The sequence below is a fragment of the Lonchura striata genome, chromosome 8 (genome assembly GCF_050655825.1).
Source record: "Lonchura striata isolate lonStrDom1 chromosome 8, ASM5065582v1, whole genome shotgun sequence".
In the NCBI taxonomy this organism is placed as follows: Eukaryota; Metazoa; Chordata; class Aves; order Passeriformes; family Estrildidae; genus Lonchura; species Lonchura striata.
In genome coordinates, this window is record NC_140710.1 from 14,297,210 (window position 1) to 14,318,974 (window position 21,765).

Here is a 21,765-nt window from a genome sequence, read left to right on the forward strand (position 1 = left end):
TTATAGCACAGACACTCTAGGTTTTTTTGTATATATAGTGTAAAAAATTGAGAGTCATTCAATGCTTAGAAACTTTTATTTTCAAATTCAAAATTAGACACTTAAATTCTTTTCATTTTATGAAATGTGTTGGCTGCATCTTTCAACTTACAAATACCTTATTGGTCAGTAAGAGACCAGGAAAATTTGGCAAGATCCCCAAGCTCTTAAAAATGGAGGATCCTTCACTAATACTTTGTTTCAAGTAATTACTCATTCTTTTTGTAATAAATAATAAATGCTTAGTTGGATTGTCATCTTTCATTCTTGAACTAACTGATGCATAAGGAGAAAATATGTTTCACCAAGTCATCAATTTTTAAAGCAAATAAATAAACTTTCTTTAACCTCTAGGAAAAAATAAGTTCTTTATTAGACATTTATAAGGTTTAAGTTATTTTTTCCATTGATTACAAAAAAAAAAAAAGGCAGAAAATGTTGCAGTATGTCTCTTTAATACATAGATAGAGGCCTGTGGAAAAAAAATAATAGATAGAGGCCTGTGAAAAAGAAAAATTCAATTTAAAATGACATGTTTCATGTTTAAAAGAAGATAGAAAATAGTGTTTTTGTTTAGAGAAATAGAACATAAAACCAGAAAAATACCATTTCACGATTTGGAATTAAAACCTAAATTTTATTTACCTATAGGTGATCTGAAATTTCGTTTATATTGTAAACCCATTTTTCTAGGTCCTGTCAAGGAATAGATTTAATTGTCTTAAAAACTATTGTTCTTGATTGCAAGATTCTCAGGGTTAATGTTCATTAAACACTAGAGAATGGTGTTATTTGTGCAGTCCTGCTTTGCTTGAATATAGAAAAATGCACACATTATCCTTTAAAAATATTTCAAACTATTTCCAAGTAAAGTTACAACACATGGTAACATGCTGTTACTCAACCATCTGGGTCCTTTGAGGAGAGGGGTGTTCTCTCATTCTTAATCCTTCATTTTTAAGGCTTCACTGGTACAGGAGAGTTTCTTCTTAGAAATTGAGAAATACTGTTTTAGCAGAGATTATTAAAAATAAATTGTCCATGTAGTTACCCGGTAGATCCTTTTTCAGCAAGGAGCTGGAAGATCTGTGGCTGGTTTATAGTGTGGTGTGTTGTAATATGCCACAGGGCATCAGCCCCTGGGAAATCTGCCCAACCAGTAGGCTGGCCATCAGGGAAAGTAAAAATGGCTTTGTTGCCTTTATCTGCTTAGAGAATCACTGTGTTAGCCGTTGTCTTTGGCTATCATTATGATGTTGCTTTTTATAAAATTGTAGGATAGCTTTTGCCGAAATACTGTTTATCAAAATACCAGAATTTGCTCATGCAGTATGCAAATTCAGAGTTTAATGTCTCAGTTTTATGCTACTTGTTGAATGTTACTGCTCTGAGTTTTTGAATGTGTTTTAAAATTTTGCCAAAATGTGGAGGTAGGAAGATAGCAAAAATAAATTTTCTAAAGAAAATTAACGTTTCAGTTGACTTTGGCTGCAAAAAACTGGAAGTTTGTTATTTCTTACAGAACAGGAATTTCAAATTCTTTCTTGCATTCTGTTCTTCCTATATAGCATATCATTTACTTGATGTAATAATTAATTGGAAGATCAGTGTGTCAGTAAGATGAAAGACTAGGTAAACAGAAATAGGAAGTTCCACCTTTAAAAATCATGGACTTCATTTGAAGACATTGAAAGTCATGTGAGATGTGGGTCTGTATGGTAGTTTTTTATATTGTCATTAGGCAGTGCCAATCAATGCCAAGAATTCCCTAGATTAGGAAAGTGTATTACTATCTGTGAAAATGTGACCATCACTTTCTTTTCATATTTTATGTGTGCAGAAACTTCTGTAACTGTGTACACTAGCAGTAGTTCATAAAATTCTGGCAAATTCAGGCTTTCTCTTAGGACTTCTTCTAAGAATTTTGGTAACATGTTTTCACTTAAACTGCTTATTTCTGTGATGTCAGAGTATGAGTATTTATGATTCTTACTTTTGACCCCTGCCTCAAGCGTCCAGGTTAGACATTTGGGTGCATTAAGAGCTCTGAATTTTGGTGTGCAGAGTTGCTCTGTAGCAGTTTCCACATCTCTCCATTGTGGTTTTCATGGCTGGCAGACTGTAACTTATGTAATGTGAATTTTGTAAATTATTGTCTTTCAGATCAGGGAAACCAAATGTTTTAGTTGAAGACCTGTGTGAAAGATAAGACAACAGTAGTGTAGTGGCTCAAAACCATGGGAGAGCATAGAGACAAGATAAGCACACCATCACACCAGGTAGCTGTGTTTACTGGAGAAAACAGCCAAGGTTAGAGAGAATATGAGTCTCTTGGAAAGAGTCTCTCAGTGCCCAAAGACTTGCAGTAAGGTACAGGGGGAGCACATATATACAATTCCAGAGTACAGTTCCGGAGAGGCTCTTAAGCACCAGAAAGATCAGCATGCAGGGAATAAGCATCTTGATGTTGTCTTAAATATTTTTGAAATTGTTGTGTGGGAAGTGCATGGCCTTACTGTATTTTAAACTGTTGGGTTATATATGGCACGTAATATATCCCCTCTGCCAATCTGTGGCCCCTGGTAAGGCAGACAGGTCCTCGCGATCTTCACTACCTCTTGTTTCTGGCAGCAGAGCCTTGAACCAATGGGATGTTGTGGATGTCATAGTTGGTCTTGGAACAGAGCAGGTGAAGGGCTGGAAGGCATGAGGTGGCAGCCAGGGAAGGTTGCAGCAGCTGGCCCTGATGGAAGAGCGGCCTGGGCACCGCTGCCATAGCTGATGCTCACCCAGATTAACAGATGGCTGTGCACAATGTAGGCATTTACAAAGTTGTTCCAAATTTTGACCAGGGGCTGGAGAGAGAAGTTACATTTCTAGAGTATCTGGAGCTTGCAAGCACAGGGCATTCCTGGGCTTTGTGTGGAGTCTAGGAATGTAATGGGTTATGCTGGCTGAGGCAAATCACAAGTGTAGCAGTGCCCATGAGGAAGAACGTAGCCAAATTTGTAAAATCTGTCTGTTGGCATTTTTATTGTTTTACCACTGTCATGGGCACTTTGTCAGCATGAGGGTTTTTTCCTGAGGTACAGGGCTGTTATGAAATTGTTATATAATGTCCAAGGGTGGGTATCTGCTGACATTTGAAAACTATGCAGTGAGAAGTATGGTGGTGAAAAATGAGAGATATGTCTTTAACACGTGTTGACTGTAAGACAGGAGACAGATTGTGGAAAACATATTTCAATCTTTCTTAAGAGTAGCCTAAAGTTTTAAGAAACCACATTGTAGATGTGCAGAAATATGTGTTCCCATTTTCACAAAAACAAATATTTAGTATTACCCATTGTAAGCATGCAAAATCACATCATTTGCAATTATGATGTTAAATGCAGCTTTCAGTTTCTTTTCCTTGTATTTTGTGCCACTAAAAGTTACACTTCCTACACTTACTCCACAGTTGAAAATACTAGAATTTATTGTGAAATAATGAAATCTTATCAGCAAAAAGTTAAATGCGTTTGGTTCATTCACAGAGTAAGTAGAACCCAGTTTGAAAAAGTACAATGCAGTTATGTTTAAATGTGCAATACAATTCAACTTCTTCACTGATTTTATCCACAAAGGAGGAAAATAATGTTTTATCTTCCTCCAGTACTAAAATAAGTTTGTTCAGTAGTGTTTGCCAGTAACTTCCTTGCTTAGGAAGTTGATTTGTTGAAAGCATGAGATTACTAATCATTAGATTCCAGTTGGTTATGTTTGCTGTGATGATGTGGTACTCCATCTTAATAACAGGAAAGGAACTGCAGAATAGTTACTTTTGGTTTTTTTCCACGTGAGGTTGTGGTAAATTAAAAAATTACCTATCTACTTTCTAATCTTTACTTCTGAACAGGTTATACTTAAGTGTGAAGTGTAATGCATTAAAAGGCTATGAGAACACATACTAGAGAAATTATTGCTTGTTCGTATTTTAAAAAACAAACCACTTTAATTTACATGAAAAGAAACTTTTCACTGAATAAACCAGTACACCATAGCGCTTTCCTTAACAGGAAGTAGAAGAGAGTCGTGGTTAGCAAACACTGCAGGCAGGAAGCTCGACACATGCATAGCTCTTAGTGGCGCTGGGTTGTCCAGCTCCCTTGAGATGTTTTCTCTTTTGCTTTTGTGAGAGTCACTGGTGTGTGGAGATAGATGGCAGGGCACAAGGAGGTCCCTTGTAGCCAGGGCTCGGGGACGGCCACGGCGCTGCAGAGACTGGAAGGGTTTGCTAACCGCCTCTTCCATAGGCAGTCCAAGAATGGTGCGCATGAGCAGAGAGCGGCTCTGGAAAGTGAGAGCCAGCAGTGCTCTGAGTTCACTGTCCAGTGGGACAAATCAAGTAAGTGTGGGGAGGGGTTTGTTCTTTTATAGGTGTTTGCTCTTCAGTTTGCCTCGTGAATGAAGTGTGAACACTGATCTGTGATACGTTCTGGGCCAATTTTGTAATTCATTACCTAAAGGTATTCATGGGAAGAGCATATTGCATCAGGCAGGGGGAGATGGGGGCTGGTTCATGGACTGGTGGCTGGCAGGAGAATTTATTCTGTGTTCCTTTTTCTTTCAAAGCACGGTTGATTTCTTTTGGCAAGCCCCCACCCCAGTTCTTACTTCTAAATTACTTATTTCATTTTCAAATTAAATCAGTGAGTTCAGCAGAAATAGAAGACTCTAACTAAAAACTAGAATGTTTAAGCTTCAAAATAGGCAGACATTGCTGTACAGATTAAAATTCTAATTAAAGGGATTTTCATCATTCTTAGTTTTATTTTAAGGGATATATACATCAGAAATGTTCTATATAGTGGTAAACAATATAAAATTGAGTTTGATTTTAACTATTACATATTAAATTAGTGTGGGAATGCTGATTAGCTTTAATTTCTTAACTAGTGAACAGTTTACAGTATTATTTGTATGGATTAAAATTTTTCATGGTTGTATTTTGAGTAATAAATTTCAAAAAATCAGAATCTAAATAAATTGACATTTGATTTTCTTTTTAATTTAAAGCTGTGTAGTATTTTGCAAAGCAATTCTTATCTCTGGTTAAATACTCATTTTAAAATGTTACAATATGGTAATTTATGATAATTTCATTCCAAATTTCAGATTCATTGATGGATTTGAGATAGCACAATTATTTCAGTTGAAGACAGGCCATGTTGGAGATTCTTAGCATCACAATATTACCATAAAGAAAATCAGCATTTATACTTCTTATATAATTTAAATTTAAATGAAATTTAAAATATTTTATGAGTAGGGAGTGAATCTGTTCTCAGAGGATAAGCAGTAAACATGGAAACAAAAAGGTGTTAATGCAGTGATCTAAAATAGATTAAATCTAGGTCTCCCAAATGAGGCAGGAAAGAATTGACTCGTTTTGTTGGGAAGATAAATGATGAAAGTGCATAAATTCTGAGCTTTCACTTCTCCATAATATTTTCAGCTTGGTAAAAATAGGCTCATTCTTGTGTTTATGTAGAAGCTCTTTTTTATGTAAATAGCCGTTTGAAAAAAATATCACTGAAGCATTTTTGTTTACATAACATGAAGAAAAAACATGGTAATGACCTACTGACACTCACAAATTGCGACCTGTTTGTGTACAAGTCTCTACTTTCTCCCCCTCTTCATAAGGCAGGCTTCCTAGAGGGACATGTTTGATGAGGAAATGGACTGTCGTGTCTTGATAAACATGGTGAAAATGGCTGTTCTGTGAATGCTATTTTAAGTCGTAATTGAGCAGAGCAGTTGCATGCAGTTTTCTGAGCTGAAGTTGCTGAGCTGGTAACTGAATGGTGGGTGACTGTGTAGCTTTGGTTTTGGGATAAAATTCTGAATCTTTATCCTGAAATTCTACTTTCAATCTCTAGATTATGAAAAACAATAATAATATACATTACTGTAGTACCCATGAACTGAGTCCACATTTAAAGGTTCTCCTTTTGCTACCGCTGTAGCCAGACTGATAGAGAAGAAAAGGAGAACAGTGGAAGAAGTATTTCTGTCTACTTCTGACTCCTAATTAGATCTTCAGAAAAATACATCATCTGTGAAAATAGTTTGTAAAACATGAAAGAGAAACAAGGTATTTGAGGGTTCTTGTTAATTTCATTTTGGTTGGTTTATTTGTTTGGGGGTCATTTTGTTTTATTGCAGGGGGGTTTTATATTCTAGAGTGCAATGTCATAGAATTGCCTAGAGTCACTGAATTCAGCTTGTAGATTAATTTCACAGAAAGTTTAATGAATAAGCAGTGTTTTAGAAACACGCTGTGTTTGTCTTGGAAGGATATTTGAATATTCTCAACTATTCTGCCAGTATCACTGCAACTTAGAAATGTTAGTGTAAAGTTTTAGGAAAAGCTACTTAGCACACAACATGAATTACTCTTGGAAGTTCAAGGCAAAACCACTTTTAATTCCTAAAAAAAATAATTGCAAAGTGATTTCTCAGAGTTTTTGTTGTTTTAGGGTTCAGATAGAACCATTTGAAAAGGAAGTGAATGTATTTATATCTTCTGGTGTAATGAAATACAGTAATAGCAGGTCTGGTTTTTTTACAAGCAGTTTCTGCAGAAGCTCTTGGTTTGCTGAAGGGGAAGGAGCTGCTGGTTGTTTGGGTGGACTTCGAGTTGTCAGTTGCTGTCATCAGTGTTATGGTTTGAATAAATTACCATGTGGTCCATGGCCTTAGAGGATTTTCAGTGGTTGAGTTTGAAATTTAACATCTTTGCTTTGTTTTGATATATAAAGCATACAGTTTCTCCAGTTTGCCTTGGATACTTGGTTGATGCATGAAATTAATGTATTTTGTAATATCCTCAGAGTCCAGTAGGGCAGAGAGGTGAGTGAGGGCAGCACAGGCCTTGAAATCTGTTTTCAAAAGCTGACTGAGCACACACGTGATGGTACAGCCTGAACTGGTGACCAGGTCAGCTGTGCTGCACTGCCCGAGGGTGAAAGGGACATGCTGGGAGCCATCAGAACAATGCATTTCATTCTTTGTTTAGAAGTCTTGACTGTGACCACTTGCAACTATATGGAACCTACCTTTTGATTTTTTGCTTTGTTTTCTTAGTTGCTTGTTGCTCTTTGAAAAATTGACATGTGAAAGGGAAGGAGAACGAGGTTGCTTGGTTTTGAATGTGGAGAGGGTAAGATCAGTGTGTCTTATATTCTTGAACCAATAAAGTGTTTTCCAAATCTGCATAAGAATATCATTAACTTGGAGAGCTGAAATGGTCAGGAGAGTCACCACTAGTGCATCTGCTATCTTCATAGTCTCTAAATTGAAAGTGAATGGGTAATAAACAGTCAAAAGAATATCATTTGGTCTCTGATTCAAAATGATAACAGTATACTTCCAAATCCAGTAGAATGATTTATAGAAATTAGCTGAATAGTTACTTGTATATGTGTGTGTTGAAAGAGAAAAACACATGTTAAATATGAAATAATGTACAGAGCATACTGTATGAATTGCTTAAAGCTTTAGAATAACTACTAGTTGGGTACAAGTCAACAGATAATTCTGGTCTAAGGTTGCCATGGAAACAACCAGTGCTTGATATAATTGAGAACATCTTAAACCCTCCTGGTGTTTGCATGCTTTTTTCCCCTGCCATTTTGAGTTGCTTTAGACATGAATAGGTAGCATTGGTCAGAGCAGTAGTAGTTAATGAGCAAAACCAAATACCTGTGTCCTGAATATTGATTTTGATATTCCACTGGTATCTTGTGCTTCGTAGTTTTTTGCATCACAAGGAGCTCATAAGGAAGAGCAGCTCTCTGGATTCTGTGTGCTCTCTTTCTGGTTACTGTGTAAGTGTATTTAGAGATTGAAGCACTGATTTGATAGAAATTAACATATTTCATCAACTGTTGGATTAATATTTGGAGCAATATGTTTCTGAAAACTAGCTCTTCAGCATGAATGGTAAGTCTTTTCTATTCCCTTTTGACACATTTTTTGTTTCATCTTCACAATCAGGGAAAATCTACCAGGTTTTCCTTTCTTGTCTGCAGAGCTGCATCGACTGCTGATTTCTTTGTTTTTGTAATCGACTCACTGTGGGTTTCTGTGTAAAATTATTAGTCTTAAAGATTTGCAGTTTTTTATTAAACAGTTTGCTTTGCATGACTGGTATTTAGTGTTTTAAATTTTATTTTAAAGCTTTCTTTTAGAAATATCTGATTTGGTCAATTTTGTAATTGAATATATACATGTCTGTTCATTTAATTTTCTGTGTCACTCAAAATACATTCTTTTCTGTCAATTGATATAAATCAGAGAGGCCTTCTGAAATTATTCTAATCATCACCTGGAAAATCTAAACAGGCTTTTGTTTTTTATCTGAACCAGCTTATTCTGCTATTATTTTTAGTCTTCTAAATGCTGGGATGGCAGAATAGTTGAGGTCATTCATGGAAGTAAGGGAGGGGAGTCTCATTTGAAATGAGATACTGTAATAGATCTGGTAAACTTATCAGGCAGGTATATGCTTTCCAAAACCAGTGTGACTAGTTATTATAAGGTACTTTGAATATAATGGAGTTATGAAGTGCTATAATCTTACTTGAAATATTATTGAAAGTTGTTTTTTTCAATATATAGACTGTAAATCTGTTTTCTTAGAAAAATATATCCTTTGAAAATTTTTTTCAAAAAGCCCAAATATGCTAGTTTCCAAAGTGATGCCTTTTTGTTTCAAACAGATAGTCTGGAGCTTTGGAAAATGACTTAAGACAGAGATTTTTTTTTAAAGAAAGAGCAGTTAATCATGTATATGGGGTGTTTGTGTGCATATGTGTCTGTGTGGTTTTGCTTAATACTACAAATTTAAAGGACCATTTTTACACAGATTTTACTTGTGTACATGGCAGGAAGGAGTTATCTCACTGCCTTATCTAATACCAGCTTATCTATACTTATCTCATACAAATGTGTTGAGGTCATCTTCCCCAGAATGGAAAGTGTGGCTGTCATTTCCTTGGTGTATAAAGTACAAATGTCAAAACCGATGCAGTTATTAAGGCATTGTTTCAGTGCTTTGTACCTACAGGATGGAGATTTGTGGTGCAGCATCATTCATGGCTGTTTAAATAAAGCTAAATGCAGGCTGTCCCTGGAAGTGGTGTCCCAGCCCCTGGTGTGTGCTCCCCGCATCCCTGCAGGGATGCTGGCAGGAGGGAGCCCAGCATGGCCCTGGGGTGGCCACAGGCCCAGGGCCGGCTGCGTTTGCCCCGCAGGGACCCGATGGCTCCCGGCACCTGCCCCTGCTCAGCCTCCGGGGGAGCGGGGGAAGCGCAGCCTCTGCATTTCCTCCCTGTCACACAGCCACCTCCTCTGCTCCTGGAGGGGTCTCTCCTGGGGTCAGAAAGTCTCCACTTTTCACCAGCTGGTACCAGGCTGGCATTTCCATCACATTTCCCTCTGTTTCTCTTACAGTTAGGTCATAGCCTCCAAAGGAGTTGAGATTTGTAGAAATCAGCTCCATGAATTCTGAGTTTTGGGGTTTGGTTTGGATATTCTCTTATGATTTATGAATCATAAAGGAATAAATTTCACACAAGCTAGGTGAGAAAGAGGTTATAGTTGCTTCTAACCTCAACAATTATGTTGGTTTTTTGTTTGTTTAGTCGTGTGGGTTTTTTGGGGAGTGGTGGTTCTTTTTAGGGTTGGGGATTTTTTCTTTCCCCTGGGGATTTATTCTGCAATTTGCATCCATGGATTTTATTCATCTTGACATGCAGGCTCCCGGTTCCATTAAAACATAGAAATAAATAGCAACAGCTTTTAACAGGTGTTGATTTCCAATCAAAAATACCTATAAATTAGTTTAATTTTGACAAGGAAAAGGTAACTATCTCCCGCTCTATCAAGATTAAGTCTTTGCTGTAAACATTTCCCCATTTAAACCACTTATGCTTTTCAATGCATTTTTGTGGCTGGCTTCACTGCAGCAGTGTTACATTACACCCTGTCAGCAGATAAAATCAGATGCTTTCCTTCTGAAAGATGGCCAAGAAGCAAGTGAAACCTTGATGAAAAAAATAGATATTTTCTTCAATTGCAAGTACAGGTGGCTATTTTTTTCCCCTTTTATTTCTTCCTTTTTTTCCCTCCCCAAAAAAGGTTATATGCTTAGATTTTTTTTCTAGAAAGACTCAAAGGAAAAGCTGTTTTTCTGTTTCTTTGAAATTGGATTTTTGTTTTGAACAGCTTGAACAAATAAAACTGTAAGGTCAAGTAACTAATAGCCCCAGCTCCCAGGGGTGAAAGGTATAATCTGCTAAATCTTCTGTTTCACTAAGAATGGCCTTAATATTCTGAAGTGTCACTAGTTACATGATTGGACTACTACTTTCCAATGCTGCAAATAGAGGTAATTGGTGATACAGACATTTGCACTCAAAAGACAGTTACCAGATGTGTGTGCAGACAGAGCAGTACGTGGAAAGGGCGTGAGCCAGGCTGATGGACTCTGCTGAAATATTGTCCAGTTTGTGCACACTAGAGCACAGGCATGTGGAAATAGTGAAGGGAGGTAGTATAAATATATTTGCTATGTGCACTGAGAACATTTCTAACAGCAAGGGACAATAAGCAGCAACTGATTATTCCCACTGCTCAAAAGATTTTAAAAAATGGAAGGATGCCATGGAATTTCCGAGTGTCAGAACCATATATCTTCCTATGTGAGTCTCATGGGAGTAATGCTTTCTTCTTTTCAAAAATTCCCCACTGTTACCCATTAGCCTTTGACAGCAAACTATGGCAATTTCTTGGGTGTTAACTTGTGTTCTAGTTCTTGTACAGAATATTTGAAAAAGACTAGACACAATCTGCTGTATTTACATAATTCATAAAATACATCCACAAAGTGAACTGTCCCTCACAGTGCTTGGTTTGGGGTAGAAGCAAAAAATAATATTAACAAAATTGAGATTTCTTGCAAAGGAAAGGGTATTTGGTGTGTTGTAATCTTGAACTCTGACTTACTCTAGTTGCTATTACATTACTTACGTATATTTATATTTTTTTATCAGAAAGACTTGGTTTTTGCCCTTGTTTTTTGTTAGCATCTCAAATTGTTTGTGTATTTGTTGGTTACTCTGAGAGTTTCTGTTAGTCCTGCTGTGGTAGGGCAAAGGTCACAGAAGTTTCCCAGCTTTAATTGGGGAGGTTCTTATAGGTTCTTATAGGTAGTTTTGTAACTTGCACAATGGTTTTTGTGTTTTTCTTTATTCATCTTTAGCTGCTGACAGATACCCCAGCCCATTAAGAATGTGTTTTAATTTCTTCAGCTTCTTTTTTTTTCAGGTTTTGCAGTTCAGTTCTCTGCAAGTTTTATGCATGCCTTTATGCCAAATTAAGTGCTGAATTTACCTAGTTTCTCTCTAAAATCTCATTCTTTATCAGAATGGATAATAAAAATTCTTACCTACTTTTTGCTTGCCTTAGTCCTGAGACAAAAACTTGATATTCATCCAGTGTGTTGAATTGTGAAATGTGTTTATTTACATAAGACTTCCTTATTCAGGAAGCCAGTCTCTGCTATTTAAGGGTATAAATGAACTTCTCCTGCTTGGCTGGTTACTGCAGGCAACCCTTTCCTGTAAATATTGAAAGCATGTTCTACGGGAGATATGTCAGTACAACGATGTGTCAGAAGCTCAGATCTTGTGAGGAGATGAAGAACTATTTTGCTGATTTATCCTGACAGCTTGAAGATGTCTCGCTGATCCCAAAGTATCTATATGAGAATTTTTGTGGAGTTTTAATAATGCAAGGGCTGGAGCAAGAGAACTTATGGAAAGTGGGTTTAGACACGAGTGCACATAGACCAGGACTGGTGCATCTACTATTATTTTTGTGCCTTGTATTAAATATTTGAAAAAAAGAAAAAGCAACAAAGTCATTTCTCAAGTAACTTTTTAAATGCATCCATACAGTGAACAGCTCCTGCAGTTGTTTAGTTTAGAGTAAAAGGAGAAAGTTAGTTTAGTAAAACTTCTAAAGTTTGCTTTTAAAAGGAAGGGGTATTTGTGCATGAGTGTGTGTGGTACTATTCCCTGCTTGCAGGGAATTCATTAGCCAGTGTGCAAATAAAATCACCTACCTGTAGATTTTATGCTTACTGTTGCTAATAATCTAGCCATAAAGCCTGGTCTTAGGGATAGCTGCACAGCAGTATGTTATCCTTTGTAGTCACTGAACTTCCATAAAGAGGAATTGTGGGGCAGTGATATGGAGAGGGAGCTGGGTACCGACCAGTTGGCCAGAATCTTAATGGTGCAGCGAGCTTAACTAGAGGGAATCTTCAGCAGGTGCTGAAAACATTTTTCTTGCTAAGTGGTTTTGACTGTAAGAGGAAAATCTGATTAATATTTGTATTAATTACGATAATTTGCTAAAAACCTTTGCTCAAAAATGTGATACATTTACAAAATACTTTATAGTAGTGCCCTAGAAGATGTTGTTCTTGGAACTCATTCTTAAACTGTATTCTTTTTTTTTTCTCCTCACATGGTAACCATGGAAATATATGCACTGCAGGAATAAAAGATGTTTGAATTTTGACAATTGTCACACAATTTTCAGCTTTCTTTGTTGTGTTGTTAATACCTTTTATATTTCACACAAGTGGAAGGTGGTCTTTTGCACTACAGGTCCTGTGGTAATTGTAACATTTTAGATTATTTGCTGGATAAAGTTCAGCCACAGCTATAGAAGATACTGCACAGCTGCAGCTTAATTACTAATTGCTTACAAAGTAACTCAGTGTATGACAGTTGAGTATATTACATGTTAAGATTCTTAACATAGATTTTTTTTCTGTATGAACAAAACTTTTAAGTGGGGAGTATTATGTACTGCATTTGAAAGTAATTGTATTTAACACATAATTCATTAATTATGTGCTTTCAATTATTGTATTGAATAATTTAAGATAATGGAATTATTCAATACAATAATTGAAAACAATCACTTAAAATTAGAATTATTTCTCAGAAGCCTTTTCAGCAGTCCAGTGTGGTGTGTTCCTGGTCCAGTCATGCTAGCACAAGCTGATACCCTTTTAGAAAAGGAGCAGTTCTGTCCCCAGTATTTGCCCATTTCCACCCCACTTGTCCCTTCCCTCACCTCAGGAGAAGCATTCATGAGGAGAAGAGGGAGCTGCTTCTCTGCTCATTCCCTGCCTTCTGCCCATTACTTTTTAGTTTGGGCTGGTTCCCTGACCTGGCTTGGCAGTCAGACACGAGAATGCTTTTGCTCTTTCAAGGAAGGTCATTGGAGAAATGCAGGAGTGACTGTGGGAGGACAGGACTGATGTGGGGGGTTTTTCAGCCCATACTGAACACTGAACTGTAGCCTAGCAAGCCAAACTGCTCTTTCTTGGACTTTAAAGCCTCAAATAGCATGGATTGTTGCAAGAGAGGAAGCAGATTTATAAATGTGTCATCTCCTTCAATGAGTGCTTCAAGGGCAGGAAGAAGGTATGAGTGAGACTGCTTTCATTAAGCCAAAGCCTAGTTTTAATATAATCCAGAACTAATTGAATGCTAGTTCTAACTGATCCATTTAGAGAATTGAAACAAAACCTCAACTCTAAGCCATCAGCAAAAGCTTGCTAATAGGTCTTTAATTTGAAAGGGAAACTTGGGTAATAAAGAAGGGTGGCAGCCTTAAGAACTGAAATACCTAAAGGTAGGGTGGAACAGCTTTCAGCCACCAAGAATCTGCAGGAGGCTTTGTCACATCCTAGACCTGGATGCTTAGATGAATTTATTCTGCTTGTCAGCATTAAGGAAGTCTTGCTTATTATTATTACTTTAGGATTTGAATAATAGATCCTATTATTCTATCCTAAGTTTTGGTTGGCCACTGTGGGGCTTTTGGAATTTATCTTCTGTTGAGAGAGTATTTACTTATTAAAGTATGTGTTTGTAAATTTTGATGAACTTTGGGTCTGGATTCTCTTTTAGATTAAGAAAGCAGAGTTTTATCTCATATGTATATTTTTTTGTGGAAAATGATTCAACTGGGACATGGATGCATGGTGCAACTCTGCTGAGCAGTGCTAGTACAAGACTTGATTGTTTTTGTGACTGAAAAACTACTGTTTTGCATTAAGGATTTGACTTTACTGATTTACATTATACATTTGGGGGGGCAGGGGTTAAACAAAATTTCAGGGATTCATATCCTAAGTGACTCTGTTATTTGGGTTTGGTTCTGTCTCCCCAGAGTGGCCCCTGTTTTATTATATTTTTTGTCACTAGCAGGGCATACCACTCTGAAGCAGTACTGTGATATTTAAGAAAAGATCAAGGGAGAAAGACTGAGCATTGGATTTGAAAATGAAATTAAATATATTGTCTATAATAAAAATAGAAGGAAGTCAGTCTGACTGTGGCAGTTGTGTGCAGTAGAGTATCTAATGCTCAGAATTCAAGAAAGATCAGTTTTATCTCTGATGGCTGAAAACCTGGCTCCTGTTCTGATGTGTCTTAATCTGTCACATCTCTTGTGCAGACTGTTGCTGTGTAGCCAGCCAAGTCAAGAGGTGAACTGGGTTCTTTACAGAGCTCGTAACTGTTTTAACTTTGCTTTTATAAAAGTCATAAAATACTGTTTAGCTCAAAACATGAAAATCATGGACAGGATTAAAATAAGATTCTTGCCTGTGTTCCAAAATAGGGTTGTAACGGATAAGATCAATTTGTATTTTACAATTGCTACACATTTTAAAATAACTCCTGAAAGTCCTCCTACAAAGATCAGATTCTAGTGCCACCTTCTAGTTTTTAGGCACAACAGCTGTAACTGGTCTTAGTTTACTGCTTATCTTGTTTGTCTCCCTTTTTTCCATGCCTCTCTCTTTTCCACTTCTTCCCCATTCTTTCCAGTATTCCATAGAAAAGTTTACAGTGTACAGTTAGATAATTAGTGATTCCATTTTAATAGCAAGCTTATAGTCAGTGAACAGCAAGCTTAATTCAGTTAATCTACTAATTAGTAGATACATAATTCTTACATGATCATGTATCTACTAAGTACTTTCTGGTTTTGGAGTTCAGCAAATGGGCTCTTTCAGACTGCTCCATGTGTTTGGCTCTGTGTTTCTGGGGAATGTTGGATTTTGGTTTTTTGGTTTGGATTGGATCGATTTGGTTTGGTTTGGATTTTTTTTAACTGAAGGAAGGTTCTTACCCATTCCAGATGGTAAGTTGGTTTGCTCTGCATCACCTATGTTTATCATAATTAGTGTTTAAAGAGAAATATGAAGTAAAAACCTTGATAAATGAGGTATTCAGTTGATGCAGTTCGTTTAACTAGCCTTGGCAGAAGCAAGACAGACTCCTTGCTGGTGAACTCTTCATGAGGAGGCCAGTGGCTGTTCTCACTGCAGTGTTCAAACAAGGTGGACTTGCCCTCAACCAGGAATATATCACCTGGACGTTTTTCACTCACCATTTTCATATTGTGAGGAAAACAGTGTTTTGGTTTTGTTGACAGTCTGTTTCAATGATACCATTTTAATTTGTGCTTTGAAGTGTTTTCCAGCTATTAAATTGTTAACTCGTGCTCGCACTGATTCCTCTGAGTGTATAATAATACTTAACAGTTAGCTGTGTTCATTTTGAAACACTTGCCAGGGCAGAGAAACCTTATTTTGAGCCTTTTTATGTTATTCCTGCTAATCAAAAGAAAATTTTTTAAAAATTTAGACAACAGGCTAATGGTGTAAGAATGGGACTTAGAACCAGAATCAGAAGCTTCTCACTTGCATCTGAAATATGCTTCCATAACCACAGGATTCACTGAGGTATCTATATACATCTTGATAAAGTTTAAGGCTATAAATATACTTTTTATAAAAATGAAATATACATATACATTTACCAGAATCACTTCATACATATTCATTTTTCCATTAAATGATTTAATTAAATAGCCCATTTAACTCCAGACTTCAAATGATTATATTACAGTTTTGGAACAAAATTTGAATTGTATTTTGATAAAGGGCATTCTAAATACCAGACAGAGATTGGCATTTAGCACAGCAGATGGGGGTTTGTAGTGGTGCCCAGTGTTTAGTCTTAATCAGTTTAGTTCTTGCTTTCTTGCCGAGAATCCTAGCCAAATACTTTTTTTTCCCCCCTTACAAAAAAAAAAAAAATCCTGGCTTGCTGGCTCTTGTGGGAGATGTGATGGAGAATAACAAATACTGTGCATGTGGGAGGTGGGAGAAAGGCAGAGTAGCTCATGGTAACTCTCAGGACTGCTCCATCTGTGACCCTTTTCCCTTTGCTGTCATTGCAATCCTGCAACCGAGAGGTCCTCACCCTCTTGATTTTTTTCAGGAGCTTGCTTCTAATTCACTTGCCCTTAAACTGTGTTTTAGGTCAAAGTACTCTTTACAGTACTCATATCCTTGGTTGACAATTTTTTTATAGGCATGTTAACTTTTCTTAGAAGAGTTGATCAACAAAACAAGCAAACATATTGTGAACTGTGTGAATATACTAATAGAGACCAATCTCCTCTTGTTTGGGGGTGGGTTCAGGGGTATTTGGGGTTTGCGTGTAGCAGAGTTTTTTCATTTATTTGGGTTTTGTTGGTTTGTTTGCTTGGGGTTTTCTTTAATTGTTCCTATGCTGGCATTACCTAGGAACCTCTGTATCTTGGGTTCCTCTTCCCTTAGAACACAGTTCCAGCTGATTTTCCTGCTTATCCTCAAGTTGCCTTGGTTCCAAGTACAGCTCTCCCCAAGCCCCCTGTGATATGCAAGGGAGTAGCTGAGACCTTGTGTTGTAGTGGTTGCAGCACTGCTTCTGACCAAGGTGAACCAAAGCAGGTGGAAATTGTAAGACTGCTTCAAGCCATTCTTTGTGCTCCTTGGTCATTATTCCATTTCTTCCCACCTTCTTCTGGATCTCGCCAAATTTCCTGCTTTGTGTGTTTGCAGTGCATAGAACCTGCCTCTCCTGTCAACGTTTGCTCATGCTGGTCACAAAGGGTTGGGTTTGTGCTGTGTGTTTGTGCTTGCCTAATCCCTGGACAGCTGGTGGGTGCATCCTGTCTGCTTCCAACTGCTGTCCTTCCTGCCATGTTCAGTTGTTTCTGCTGTGGTCCTTGTTGTGCTGGTGCTGTTACCTCTGCTTTGCTGTCTCCTTCTAGTACCTTCTTTTCTTGAGCAGCAGCTCCTCCTGCTTTGGTTTCAGCTTCCTACGCTCCAACTTCTACTGTACCAGTAAACCCAGTCTGAGCAGTGTGTGTTGCTGGTCTGTGAATATGCTCCTTGTCCCCCTCTCATCTTCACTTTGCTCAGCCACAGACAAGTGATCCTTGCTCTTCAGTGTTTATGGGAACCTGTATATCCACATCCTTAGTTACTTTTTCCTGACAGCATTACAAAATAAAATCTTGCTCATATGGTGTCCATACCTGATCCCTGTGTACATTCCACTTTGCATACAGTAACTTTGGCTGTGCAGTTTAGACTTCTCAGGTTGCTGTTATTGGGTAAAAGGATTGAAATCTGATTGAGTTGCTTTTTGTTGGTTTGTTTTTTTTTGTTTTTTTTTTTTTGGAGACTGCTTGCCACTTCTTTGCTATCTACCACATGTCATGCAATTCACACATGCTGTCTTCTGGAACAAAGTGCTAAGTAGTGGGAAGATCACCCGATTACAGGTTTTATTGTGATCCAGCATGCTGTGATGAAGATAGATACACTATTGTTAGCAACAGTTCCGTGGATGTGTGTGTCTTGGAATAGATTAATTATTAAAGATGCCAACTTGATCTCCTGAAGTTTTCTAAGCTGTGCTTATTTCTGTGATGCATCATCTTTTTTTCATACTGAATTTAGCTGCCGTTGGTGATTTTTTTTTCTTTCTTTGCTCAAACATTCTGTGATTTAACATGAGTCATTCTGTCTGTGTGGGAAAGGGCTGGTTTATTACAGGGTCTGTTCTTGAGTGGGGAGGGGAAAGGGTGGAATGTATTTGTGTTTTCTATGTGTTTGTTGTGGAAATGCATAAAACTTTTTTTTCTTCTTCTCTTTCTTTCCTCTCTTCATCATCTCATCTGTGTGGGTGAATGTTCCTGCAAACCCTTGGGGAACCTATAGAGACGTTTGGTATGCTCATTCCTTCATTAGTGCCCAAAGTCACAGATGCTAGTTTAGACTAGAAAAGTTTAGACTAGAAAAGCAAACAAGAGCCACATCATCACAATGTAAGGTGGCTAAAAATGTGCACTTGAGGAAACCTCTAAGTCATCATCTATTACACCTATTTGTTAGCATCATCACAGTAATACCAATGGCCACTGCTACCCAGTTGGTGTAAATTTTGATTGTGCTCTTGAAAATAGAAATTAAATGTGTTCTTCTGTAGCAAGAGCTGCTGTTTTGTGCTTGAGAGATAATTCTCAAAAGTTTAAATTCCAAGTTGTGTTTTGAGAAATGACTAAAGTGCATGCACTTAAATTGTCTAAGTTCTGTTTGAAAGCACCTGCGGAATTGTGTTGAGCTGTAGGAGCCCAGGTGACCTCTGAAAGTGAGAACCAGGCATAATTCAGTGTGCTCTCTCATTAGAAAGAAACTGGTTTTAGTAAAACCGAGCAAAAAAAATGAAACTGTTTTTAAAAGACAGTGATTTTCAGATAGGTTATTACCCTTTGGTAGCTTTATTTTGAAAATGTATGTTCAATGCTGCTTTCTGTGAAAAGAGGGCCAAATAAATAAAAACAAGGTAGGGGTTTTGTTGCAGGAGAGCTTGTGGCTTAGTGGTATTCTAGAAATGAGAGATTTTTCTCATGAATCCACAATTTGAATATTTCCAGCTGGATCACATTTAGTTCATAAACAGCATTCTTTATTCCATAAGTAGAACAGAGACAAAAATGACTATAAATGTCATTGTATATTTTTATAAATACTGAATAGTCATACTTCAATGTGAAATAAGTGGAAACTTAGAATATTTATTTATATGAACAGAGATGGCAAGAGGGATATTTAAACATATGTACTGTAATAACATGAAAAAGCAATTACTTTGTGCTTTGGTTGTGCTATGTAGTGTTAATGTTTGCTTCTAAGCTACAGCCACTAAAGTTTGAAGGCTCAGCTTTTCTGGTAATCTTAATTATTTTCCTGGGTTTTTTCTTGTCATGAAGATAAAATATTTGTGCTGTTTTGACGTAAATTGATGTTTGGAAAACTGTATCAGTATTCCTCACTTGATCAAGTCATCTCTGTTCTCCTAATGGATCAAGGATCATCAAACATGAATTTAGACATTGCTAGTTTCCGGTTTTTGTGTTGAAAATTATTTCATACCACAGGAAATCCTGTCCTGTCTTCAAATTAAAATGATTATAAGTCATTACACTAATAACCTCAATAACTTATAAACAAAGGAAATACTTTTTACACACAGGGTAATATGTTAGCATTTTTTGTTGATTAGCCACTAAAATATGTTAAACTCTCAGTTTTAATACCATTTTACCTGTTTCTTTGGTATAAACTGTGTTTTCATCACTTTTCTTAACCATAAGATTAGAATACTGAATATGTTCCTCCTCTGTGATATTGTTTGTTTCTCTTAAAATTGCTGAGTGGATATCATACTATAAACACTTTTCTAATGTTGAGGTCAGCCAGAACTTTTGACAATTTCTATGAAATTACCATTTTATTTAGTGCTCCATCAGAGCCAGTGGGAGCCATAAATGTCCTTTGAGTGTTTTGTGATAATCAAGTCCCATAGCACACCCAAGAAGGAGGGAAAAAAGAAAAAAAAAATTACAACCAGCCTTCTCCAGGGCTGATGTTGTTTTTACTGCTGCTGGAAATGTACCAGTATATGAAGAGAATTTTTGAAGTTTCTTTGACAACATTAGCATTCACTGAAAAGTACACAGAAGTTCTGATTCATTAAGTGATTTGTTTACAACCTGTTATAAACCTAATTTTTTGACTGTCAGAATGTAAAATACAGTTGCTAAAACACAGAGTGCTAGATATTGACCAGAATAATCTTGGCATATTGCTGTATATTTTTAGCAATTGCTTGTGGCAGAACGTCACAGTACAGAAAAAAAAAACTGTTATTAATGTTGTATTATGTGAAATGATTCAGAGAACACACAACCAGTATGATACTTTCTTGATTCTGTGACTCTTTCAGAACCACAGCAATGTCTGAAACATCTCCCATTAATTACTGTGCATGAAGTAATCCACATTGATCTGGCTGAGCATTGATATTCAAAAAAAGAGAACAGCTGAGAGATGATCTGAACAAAATATTTTGGTGCACATTTTAAACAGTCATCCAGATTTTTGCCATTGTACATTCCTTCAATTTCAATGGAAAATCAATATTAAAACTGCATATTCTCTGACTGTGGGCATGCCTAATGTGCAGTGTTGTTGTAGCCCTGTGCTTTGTCTTTGCTTGCAGTAATGCTGTCCATTTGGTCCTAAAGCTTGCAAACAGCCTTTAAATAAAGGTGATGAGGGGAAAAAGCAATGAGATTGACATTACACTCAAGCAGCTGAAAGAAAATGCAATGTTTATTTAAAGAGATAAGAAGTCAATATTTGTGGAATGGCTATTTATAAATGTCAGGTTTGGTTTTTTCCCAGCTGAATTAAGACTGTCTACACATCACCTTAAAGCCTGCTTGCCTATAGAGTATTTCAGCTATTAGAGCTGGTAAAGTTTAAGTAATTTGTGTAGAATGATGTAGCTACTCCAGAAAGCTTAGATATCACCTGGAGATAGAGTAGAAGTTCTAGAAGCATCGATGCTTGCTTTTATCCATGGTGAAAATAGCATATTATCAATTGAAGAAAGAAGTTGATAATGAAGTTTATGTATTTTGTTAACAAAGCATCTCCATTACACTCATGATGAATTATATTAATTAAAATGTACTTTGGTTTGTGTTTTCAGTGAAAGAGTTCCTAGCCAAAGCCAAAGAAGACTTCTTAAGAAAATGGGAAAGCCCCCCTCAGGTATCACTCATTTAAGCATTCAGTAATTTTCTGTGTTGAATTTTTTGGATAATGTTATCAGTCTGTCATGAGTAGTGCAGAAAATAGAAATCATTTGAGTGCGATTTGTAAAGGAGTTTCAGGTTTTTTTAATGCCAGCTTTGTCACTTTTCATTTAAGTTTATCAACAAAGATTCTCAGGTCTTCTCCAGATTTGAGCTGATAAAATGCTCCCACTGAGCAGCATTTTCTCTTATGAGAATGATGTTCACAATCAATATGACAAGATCCAAAATCTATTGGCATGGTTTTAGTTGTTTTGGGTTTTTTAATAACCAGAAGCATTGACACATCTGTAATTTACCATGTTAATAATTTCTGCCATGATAGTAAGTGGAATTAAGAGTATTAAGACTAGTGCATAGGGCTTGGGAGAAGGTTAAGGAGTTTGTTAGAAAGAAATCTTGTAAAATTGGGGATTTTGGGGAAGGTTCATTCTTGTTCTAATGCAATATTTGAAATGCTATGGCAATAAATGTCTAAGAAAATGTACTCAGGGATGTGCTCTTCAGACAACTCTCATGTAGAATTGTCTCTAGAGCTTTGGGGTGTTTGCATGTTCTAACATTCTTGACTGTGAAGCATGA

At 36.8% G+C, this 21,765-nt stretch overlaps 1 protein-coding gene across 5 annotated transcripts in view; it reads left to right on the forward strand.

The window, feature by feature from the left end:
• Positions 1-21,765, forward strand: part of PRKACB (protein kinase cAMP-activated catalytic subunit beta) — an 84,719-nt gene that overhangs the window by 44,640 nt on the left and 18,314 nt on the right. For 2 of the 5 annotated variants that reach the window (XM_021527114.4, XM_021527089.3), the window contains one exon: positions 21,078-21,139. In XM_021527114.4, coding sequence (XP_021382789.1) covers positions 21,078-21,139 — 62 coding nt within the window. Of the gene's footprint in view, positions 1-4,106; positions 4,427-7,730; positions 8,029-18,166; positions 18,248-21,077; positions 21,140-21,765 lie in introns of those variants that run through there. The other 3 variants (XM_021527124.4, XM_021527106.3, XM_085585781.1) reach the window with 3 other exon arrangements.